Here is a 10,616-nt window from a genome sequence, read left to right as displayed (position 1 = left end):
ATGACTTATGTATGGGTGTTTTAGACCATTTTTAATGTTTCCATTTATTTTCTTTAAATATTTGAATGGTTTGTGAACATGGAAGTCAAATCAATGACTCGAGGGATTGGACTCAAGACCAAATAAGGATCGGGGTTCGATCCATTGTTGTGATTGGCTACTTGCTTGTAACCCACCCAAGGCTATCTAGCCCAAACCCCAAAAAAGATTTTCACTGCATATTACTCGTCTTTTAAAAAAAATGGTTAAAAGTTTTTGGGTTATAAAATTATAGAATTAATTTGGGTTAGAATCTTGGGGCGTTATAAGTACTATGGCCCATACCAGGTGGAAGAACATGTAGGTAAAACTCGCCTACTATGTGACAATACCTAGCCAGGTGAAGATCGACCTTGTTTCTAATGTGTTTCGCCTCAAGTCCTTCCATGGTGAGCCTCCAAAAATTATGGAAGTGCCCTCATGATGAAGATCATGTGCCCCAAACATCTATCATATTGAAGACCAAACGGTTGTTGAAATATGATTGGATGATACAAAAGCATCTCGTGCAGTGTGAGAATGACAGAAAAGAATAGACAACATGGGAATGAGAACTCGACCTAAAAAAAAGGTTCCCAAATTTTGGACCTTAGAGGCAAGGTGTACTGAAGTATGGTGGAGTTGTTATGGACCAAAATCCAGTGGAGGTGCCAAATCTAGAACCCTAAGATCCAACATCCAATAAGGGGGGTCTCTCAAGTCAAAGTGGGGCCCTAGTGTGGCAGCTGACATGGCAGATCCACATGGAGAAGAGTTAATGGACACATGTCATCTTTCTATTCAAGCTAAGGAGAAGGATATGGGTCCAACAATTGAGACACATGACACACCAAGAGAGCTCCCTACAAGGAGAACCACTTTCCGTATGAGTGAAAACATTTGAAATCAAAAGAAAGGAGGAAAAGGAAGGAATGAGGCTACATGGGAGGTAGCCAAAATCAACTAATGAGGGCTCACAATATGGGCCATTTTTGGAAGAAAGAAGCTAAGAAGAAAGGAAAGTAAAGGTGCCCCCTATTTTTCAAAAAGACGGCTTGGATGCCCCCCTCTCATTTCTTCTTACTATTTTGTGTGAGGGTCACACTTAGGCATTATTTTCTATTTTCTAATTATTGTTTTAGCAATTAGAATTGGCCTTTAGGATCTGGTTAGAGAGGGACCCCAGCTAGGCTAATTGACTCCCTCTCTAGTCTAGTTCTGATTGTTAGTTAGGATTCTTTTTAAACAATTAGAAGGTGTATGCGGGTTTGGGTTAGATTTTCTATTTTAGATTAGAGCTAAACCCAAACCTAAGCCAGACATTATAAATAGAGGCATAGGGTTTCCTTTTGAGATCATTGAATTTATGAATTGACTTTTCTCTCTCTCTTTAATCTCTCTCTAATCCACGTGAGGACCAAAATCCCAAGAGTTGGTTGTTCACCTTCGTCGAAAGGCCCAAGCTTTTCCAGTATTTTGACTGTACACTCTTGCTTTCCACTGATCCCATAGGCATTGCTACATTGCAAATCATGTACCGGAGTTTCATAATGTGGAAGACATCACCCTAGTCTGGTACAAACTTTCCAGGTATCCCTAGGACATATCTATAGCATTAAAATAAGTTTTCTCTAATTTTTGAAATAAAAAACCAAATCGCACCTTATCAGGTACCTGATTTGGTCATTTCGCCTAAACCAAGTTTCCCTGACCTCCTGCAGTTTCTCCTTCTGTACAGAGCACGTGTCCCAAACCTTCCTTCCGTTCTTAGACCTCCCTATAGCCCCTAGACCAGGTTCTACAAATTATAGACCTTGAACCACCTTTGATTTTATTTTCGCCTGGACTACCTCGTTCGCCACAATGAGGAACCTCCGACCTCTCCCTCACCATGTCAACCAAAGTACAAACTCTAGGACAACAAACCCACATGTCTCAAAGCAAAAATACTGCATGTTAGATATGTTAGAATCCACCAGACTAGACTCTGATTAGAGTACCCATCCACCACAATCCCCCACGTTCTAGATCGAGCCTTCTCCTGATCTCAATGCCGGTTTGTCCGACCGAACTGTAAAATTTTTTAAGAGTATTACAGTCATCCTGAACTCAGTATGTCTCCTTACAAAATTGAAGAGCTTCAATGTCTTAAACCTTTTGCATGGCCAGCAAATAAGCAACCAAGTAAGTCTTCAATGAAGGAAAATTGGATGGGCAACCCAATTTGACCAAGAGTTGGCTTAAGGTTTTCAGTCGAATGATCGTTGATCAGCCTGCAAATTTCATCAATCTTGGCAATTTGGGTGATTGATTTGGAACAAAAAGAGGCACATGAAAAGGAAGGACAAGAGTGTAGCGAGCACCGGTAAGATTTTGATGAGCGTCTTGATATTCCTCAAAATGGTTATCCTGAGGGTAGGCATAACTTTGAATTCCAATGGCTAGTTTTCCCGGCAAATACTCACAAACACCATAACCATAAAAAGAGTAAACCTAGAGAAATATTATCAAAACGTTCAATCAAGAGGGGACTGATATATTGGTCACATTGCAAAAACCAGAACGTACGCTTGGTGTACACTCTGCACTAAAACAGGAGGAAACCAACTTATTGGTCATTTTGTCAAGCACTTGGTGTGCGCTGCGCCCACCAAACCAAATCCAGGTCTGACTAATTTCAACCACCTACTGGCTAGACTAAATCTAACCTTATGCTTTTAACAAAGCAAGAAGACTGTTGCACACAGAGCTTGAGGGCCTTGGAATCATGCCCGTGACAAGACTCCCAAGAGAAATATCCTACACCATGGGATGCTTCTTGAAATTTTCTCTCCACCATTCATGTGATGCCACGTGGAAAATCTACAGTCAGAAGGATAAGACACCCCTGTTCACTCATATAACCAAAATCTCCCCTCAAAACCCCATTCAGCATACCAACAGAGAAGATAAGGCACCGTACGCATCCAGCCATGGCCATGGTGTCCTCTCACCAGAGCCCACTCACAGTCCCACTCACACCCAACAGGAGATGCACCCAAAGGCTGGCCCAGTTCATGCGTTGCAGGGCCTCCATGAATGAGCACAACCAACACCCACCAACCAGGTAAAACCGCTAAAAGGACTCTCTCTCTCTCTCTCTAAGGATATAGGAGCTCTCTCTCGTAGCCTTTAAAATTGATGAAATGATGGATATTATGGGTTGGTCATGACCTAGTTCAACCCCTTTATTTTTCAGGCAGTGGGTTTGAACGAATCTAATACTGTATACCACTAAGTTTAAATGGATTTGTCATTCAATTTATGATGGTTTGATCTTTGTCTACATGTTCTAACAACACATTGATTTTGAGTTATGGGTTGAATTGATATTAGTATCAAAGCCTAAATTTATTTCATTGAATAGTATCGGACAAAACCATTTTTGGATTGAAAGCTTGACGGCTTTTAGAATTTTTTACCAGGAGTTAATTTTTAATTTTTTTTATGCAAGGTTGCAATTTGAAGGGTAGTTGTTACGTACGGTATATGCAGTCAATGACGTCTGATTACAGTGCTACTATATAAAATGTGATAGATAGAAATTGGTTAGGTACTGTTTGGATGACACCCAAAACCAGGTTTTGGGTGTCAAACCAAGTTTTGCACCCAAAACTGAGTTTGGTGGCTGTTTGGGTGCTACCAAACCAGATTTTGGTTTGGGCATTGCAAATGAGGCCCACCCCAGTTTTTTCAACCCTAGACCTGCCGGTGGCGGGCCGCCCACCCATTCTTTTTCTTTTTTAAGTTTTTCATAATTTGTGAGCTGCCCGGCCAGCCATTCTTCTTTTTTTTTTTCAAAATTTGATGGTTGGTAGCAAAAATCTCTAGCCTTATAGAGGCAGAAGTAGGTAGGGGCCTTTTATTGCACAGCTTTGGAAAGGAGAGAATTTCTGAAAGTGAGAAAGAAAATCGAAACGGAGGAAGAAACTAAACAGATAATAAATAGACGAACTTGGGAGTTGGGACTATGATTCCCCATGCTGCTGTTTCCTCCTGTCTGTTCCCGGGTCAGAGATCAATATAAGACCCAAGGGCCCATAAGTGACGCACCAGCAATGGCCAGCATAAGTGTCGACAATGGACTTCTGCCTATTGGCTACTAGGGCCTCCTACTTTTCGCTACTGTCCAAAAAAAGAAGTGGGCAATCACTGCCCTTGCTCGGGCTCAGTGCCCACCATTTTTCGGCCAGACACCGGCCAGGAAATGGCAGGCCTTAATTTTTTCCCTTTTTTCTTTTTTAGTTTTTGTTTTTTTGTGACCAACCAGGTTTTTGGTCTCCCAAACAGCTCAATCGGGTTGGTTTTTGGCAAACCAGGTTTGCCAAAAACCTGATTTGAGGCAAAACCTGGTTGGCCACCCCTCTGTCATCCAAACAGCCCCTAATTGACACTAATTTCTTCATAATTTGGGTGGTTTGGCTAATTAACATTAAGGCATTTTCCCTTATCTTTGTAGAATGTGTGTCATGCTTTGAGAATAAAATCAGTTCTTGTTTCAATAAAATCTGCTTTCAATTCAACAAATCAAACAGTCATGTTATTCAATAGTGTTATATATAGGCATATACCTATGTATGTTGTGTTTGGATGTCTTATGAGTATGTGAACTCCAATGATTCTACCATTTATGAACTCCCATATTTGACATGGTGCTCAACATACCAATAAAGAGATTAGGTATTGTTTCCTACTTTTGACATGCATGCCTCATTTTCTTAAAATTGATTTATGCAACCTTGTCCCTTGGCCAATGACCAAAGTGTTATAACATGTAGTTAGATATGAATGTTCTAGTCCCATTATCTTATAATTTTCTCTTAGCTATATAATATGTTGATATTCCCATTATCTTATAACAAGTACTTAGGTATAAATATTTTGTTTCTCTCATTATCTTAGTTCTGACCAACTTTGATTCTTCAAGTAACTTAGGGAAGATGAAACAAGGAAGGATGATCGATTAGTGAAACTGGCAATAGCAACATTTGCTGCAGGGATTTTGACACTTGGCCCAGTCCATGATGCCATGGCAGCAAAAACCGGTGGTAGAGTCGGCGGCCAGGCATTCCGGTCAGCACCGCGGGCTTCGTCGCCAAGAATTAACAATTCGAGGTAATTATTATATTTCCATGTGGGTGGTTTTGTCCATAGGTTGCTTCTAAGGTTTTGTTTCTTTGGAAGATAATTCTGCCAGCATGGCCCCAGGGCCTTCTGTTTATTAGGCAAATGGCCTGAAATGTCCCTCAATATTTTGAAATTGCAAGCATATAACTTGAAAATTGGATTGGACATGTTGCGTTTTTGGGTATGTTGGTTTTGGATGGGTAAACAGCACCTAAGTTTGAATATGCATGATTTGCATAAATTATCCCTGAAAATACTCTGCTAATGCAGTTCTTAAAAGATGTCTTTTGCAAGTTGCAATAAGCAGGGGCGTAGCTACGGGGGGGCAGGACTGGGCTGTAGCCCAGTCCTGCCTCCCCAAACAGTTAAAATTTTTTTTTTTTTTTAAAAGCCCAGTCCTGCCTCCCCAAACAGTTAAAAAAAAATATTTTTAAAAGCCCAGTCCTAGCCCTGCCCTGATTCCATATGAAATAGATTTTTATCCATTTTTTAGCCCAGCCCAGTCCTAGCCCAGCCCTTACTGCAGCAAATAGTTTGATTTGTCCATATGAAATAGATTTTTATTAATAATTGTAGCCATTTTTTATTTTATCTCAAAAAAAAAAATTCGGGGGCGCTGCCCCCGAACCCCTGACTATCACACAAATAATTTTTTTTTCTACACCCCTGTTTGCCGCCCCCTCACATGAATCCTAGCTACGCCCCTGGCAATAAGTATTATGGAGGAACACTAGAAAGTGTTTTCCCAAGCCCACATATCCAAAAAACATAAGAAACCTTATTTCTAAGATTAGACCGTGTATGTTTGTCAGTCTTGAAGTTGTCAATGATAATAGACTACGTTACAAGTCATCCACCTGGCTTGTTAAAGCTACATTTTAACAAGACTAGTCATTCCTTGATAAAACAGTGGTCCTATACAACATTTTCCACTTGTCTAGAAACTCTAGATGCACCTTATTCAGAAAAGTGGGATGAGTTGGGAAATTGCATTGTGGAGCATAATGCAACTTCCTGGTTTGTCCGCTGTTTGTGGGTGAATGGGTGCATCCATGCATCTTCTTAGAGATTGCATGATGCTCAGATTCTGACCATCTTTGGTTCACAGGACAAACATCTACATAAATCCTCCAGTGGCACCTCCACTTATTGGAGGCTATGGATTTGGTTCACCATATTATGGTGGGTGGGGTTGGTCACCTTTCTCATTTTTCATCCCTGGACCGAGCGCTGCGATCGGAATTGGAGGAGGGTTTGAGATATTTGCATTGTTCCTGTTACTGGGTGTGGTGGGAGCCATAGTTAGAAGATTCACTGGAGGAAGAGATGAAAACGACGATGACTACTAAGAGAAGGAAACTATGATATGGTTGTTTGTATTATTTCCTTTTAGTTTCCATAACATTGTGTATAAAAGTTTTATGTATATTTGAATTTTGTATTATTTTTGTTATTACTATCATGTCCAATTACCGAATATGTTGTGCTGTTATTCTTAGAGATGGCATTGCCTTGAAATCAAGGAATGTCCTATCTTTATATTGGCCAAAATCACTTCTTCAAGTTGACTTCACCTTGAGATGAACAATAAGCCTTTATTTGTGAACCAATGCATGGAAACATTGTTTCATGTGTTGTCAAGATATGTTTTCTTTTGTTTTTTGACAAAACATTGTGTTCCCAAAATATGGTAGCAGAGGAGTTGCAAAAAACATCCTCTTGTGAATGACGTTGAAATGTGGTGTTGAAGTTGCCGACTTCATCCCCAAAGCAGTGTTTTGGCAAGACCAAGACAATAGAAGGTATTGGGGAAACCACAATGCACTGCTCCCTAACAGCCGAGGTGTTGGGGAAACTGTCATGCACCTCCAATTCAAGGCTACCTAATAGATAGTACATAGTTTTGCATCTCCCACTTAGAAATGGTGCCATTTTGAGCTGTGTGAGTTGGGCGAAATAACTACATGGTTCCTCAACTTAATAGAAGGCCAACTAAATGCATTGCTAAATAACCTGAAATCATTTTGGCCTCTCAAATGGTTTTAAACAAAGCAATAGACACTTGAAGAATTGGTTTCAATGGAGAGAGAGAGAGAGAGAGAGATTACACCAATGACAAGCATTATTCACTCCAAAGCTAATATAAGTCAAAAACGTGAGGATTACCAAATCAAAACACCCGTTTGCATTTGGCTACAAGAGCAGAGTGACTATTGGAATTGCCAAAACAAGCACGTAGAGAGAGAGAGAGAGAGAGAGAGAGAGAGAGTTCATGAGAAAAGCGGGTGCCTTGTTTGCATGCACCTGTGGGCCCCACAGAAAAGGGGTGGGTTTCCTGTCATTCCACGAAACCCCTCCCCTCATTTCCATGATATGCAAACGGGCCCTATAAATGAGCAAGTTCCACGATTATATTAATGTATGATTGCATTAAGCTTAACCCAGAAAAAAAGTAGTGCTCATGGAAGCTCCTACATGTGGGTCCCTACGGAAAGTTAAGGCATGTCTTGCTATGTAAACAATAAACTTGGTGCATTATTAGTAAAATGACACATCAAATGCACTTTGGCACAAGCTTCACGCGGCACATTTTATTGAAATGAATGGATGTTTTTAACATTCATTCAACCCTTAGTTGTTAAAAGTGGTGCCGAGGCTCCTTTAGGCAGGGCGCTTTATTTTTCTTTATAGGCTTCAGGGACATGAATGTTATTTTATTTTTTTTGTCTTTTCTTTTTTCTCTTTCTCCAAATGTTTTTTTTTTCTTATCTCTTTTTCTTTTCTTTTTCACCTTTTTTTCTTCCTCCTTTCGTCGTTCCTCTTTTTCTTCCTTTCTCTTTTCCTTTTTTTCTTTCTTCCTTTTTTTTTCTTTTTACTTTTTCTCTTACTCCTCCACCCTCTTTTTTTTCTTCCACTTCTTTTTTTTTCTTTTTTCTTTTTGTTTTTTATATGCTTTTGTTTTTCACAATGTGTGTGTGGGGGGGGAGGGGGAGGTAGTAAAAAATCTAATATTTTCTTTTTTTTCTTTTTTATGTGCACATATAATATGATCTATATATTAAGTAGAAACTGACCTTTGGATCATGTTTTTCTTATCCATATGTCAGATTTTACAAGGGTTGAAAAAACAATAGCTTATTATACGTCAAATTTTCAAACCTCAAAAAAACATATTTTTATGCTTAAAAACTATGATCCAAGGGTCGATTCCTACTATTTTGACCATGTTGAACACATCCACAGGGTCAAATTTGGTTAAAATAACTTTCTCCTATGAGTGGTAACTAGGGGGGTGCCTTACTGATGAGGGTAGCAAATGATATATATATATATGTTCAATGTTATGCAATTTTTATGAATTTTGCAATATGTTACATTGATTTGCACACTTTATTTATAGTTACAATCATATATTTGTTACTAAATTTAACTATTTTTTGTAATATTTTTGTTTTATTTGATTTTTTTTTGTCTTGCCTAGGTCCTGACTAACACTACAAGAAAATTGTCAATTAGTGACGGATATTGGCGACGAATTTTTTCCGTCGCAACGTTGTGGCGGATTAGCGAGAGAAACTAATTTGTCGCAACACACGCGACGGTTAACGACGAATTTGCCGACGAAAGTTTTTCCGTCGCTACGTAAAGATGACGTTAGCGACGAAATTCTTCTGTCGCTAACTGGTCATGTAAATTTATGATGGTGTTGCGATGGAATTAGGCCGTCGCCAAATCCATCACTAATTTTCCTGTAAATTCCTAATCAGAGCCCTTTTTCTCTTTCCTGTTTTGTCTCTCCCGCCCACCCGACGCACTCCTCCGCCGCCCGATGCACTCTCCGGCCCGCCACCCGGCCCGTCCCCCCCCCCGGTCCGCCACTCGGCGTCTCCCAGGTAAATCCCTCTTTTTTTCCGGCAGGAGGGTTGCCTGCCCCTTTTATTTTTTCCGACAGAGGGTCGCCCCTCCTGCCTCATTTGTTTTTTTTGGTAGGGGGGGCGACCCTCTGCTGTGTTTTGTTTATTCCGATAGAGGGGCGACCCCGTGCCTCGTTGTTTTATTCAAGCAGGGGGTCGCCCCCCTGCCGCTTTTTTTTTTTCGACAGGGGGGGGACCCCTTTGCCTCGTTGTTTTATTCGGGCAGGGGGTCGCCCCCTGCTTTTCCGGCAGGGGGTCGTCCCCCTGCCCCGTTTGTTTTTTTTCGGCAGGGGGGGCGACCCCCTGCGGCGTTTTGTTTTTTCTGGCAAGGGGGCGACCCCCTACCGGACAGGGGGTCGCCCCCATGCCACTTTTTTTTCCGACAGAGGGGGACGACCTCCTGCCTAGTTTTTATTTTTCGGCAGGGGGTCGCCCCCCTACCTCATTTTTTTATTCGGGCAGGGGGTCGCCCTCTGCTTTTTCGGCAGGGAGTCGCCCCCGTGCCTCTCTTTTTTCCGGCAGCGGGTCGCCCCCCTGCCTCATTTTTTTATTCGGGCAGGGGGTCGCCCCCTGCTTTTCCGGCAGAGAGTCGCCCCCGTGTCTCTCTTTTTTCCGACAGGGGGGGGGGGGGGGGGCGACCCCTACCTCGTTTGTTTTTTTCCGGCAGGGGGTCGCCCCCCTGCCTCATTTTTTTATTCGGGCAGGGGGTCGCCCCCTGCTTTTCCGGCAGGGAGTCGCCCCCGTGCCTCTCTTTTTTCCGGCAGGGGGTCGCCCCCCTACCTCATTTTTTTATTCGGGTAGGGGGTCGCCCCCTGCTTTTCCGGCAGGGAGTCGCCCCCGTGCCTCTCTTTTTTCCGACAGGGGGGGGGGGCGACCCCTACCTCGTTTGTTTTTTTCCGGCAGGGGGTCGCCCCCCTGCCTCATTTTTTTATTCGGGCAGGGGGTCGCCCACCCTGGTTTTCCAGCAGGGGGGAGGGGGGCGACTCTGCCTCATTTTTTTCCCGTAGGGGGTCGCCCCTTTTGCCTCATTTTTTTTTCGGCAGGGGGGGCGACGGGCCAGGTGGCGCTCGACGATCGTCGGGTTCATGAACCACGGCATCACCCCGTGCCTGCCGCTCTGGGGGACGATCACTGCCTTTGGAGACCTCGTGATGTTGTCGTACATCGTTAGCCTATTGACTGGCCAACCAAACTCGAGGGCGGCCAGGCCGAACGGAGAGGTGGTCGACGCCCGGGAGGCGTTCCGCCTCGCCAGAATCTCGTCCGACTTTAATATTTATTCTAAATGTTTTCCTTTCGACAGAGGGTGACTTCACTTTAACACAGTGTCTCTTGCAGATTTCTCAATGGATCTCGCTTGTGCCCCGCCACCCGTGGTAAGTAAGTGACAAAAATAATGCAAATCGGGTAATTAGCCGTGGTGAGTAAGTGATGCAAGCACATCACATGTTATTTAATTTATTGAATACAACACTTTATTGTTCATGCACTCACTTAGTTGTTGATATCTAGGACTGC

General features: G+C 42.5%; 1 protein-coding gene across 1 annotated transcript; it reads left to right on the top strand.

Annotated features, from left to right (window-relative positions):
• Positions 1-2,938: 2,938 nt before the first annotated feature.
• Positions 2,939-6,661, top strand: LOC149837282 (FLUCTUATING-LIGHT-ACCLIMATION protein 1, chloroplastic). The gene is made up of 3 exons (XM_090007312.1): positions 2,939-3,124; positions 4,993-5,172; positions 6,293-6,661. The coding sequence occupies exons 1-3, from the start codon at positions 2,991-2,993 to the stop codon at positions 6,531-6,533; spliced, it is 555 nt and encodes a 184-aa protein (XP_089863438.1). The 5' UTR covers positions 2,939-2,990; the 3' UTR covers positions 6,534-6,661.
• Positions 6,662-10,616: the final 3,955 nt, after the last annotated feature.

The sequence above is a fragment of the Nuphar pumila genome, chromosome 5, assembly GCF_984573655.1.
Source record: "Nuphar pumila chromosome 5, dmNupPumi1.hap1.1, whole genome shotgun sequence".
NCBI lineage: Eukaryota > Viridiplantae > Streptophyta > Magnoliopsida > Nymphaeales > Nymphaeaceae > Nuphar > Nuphar pumila.
The sequence above is the reverse complement of the archived record's forward strand: the minus strand, read 5'-3'. Positions and strand labels throughout refer to the sequence as shown.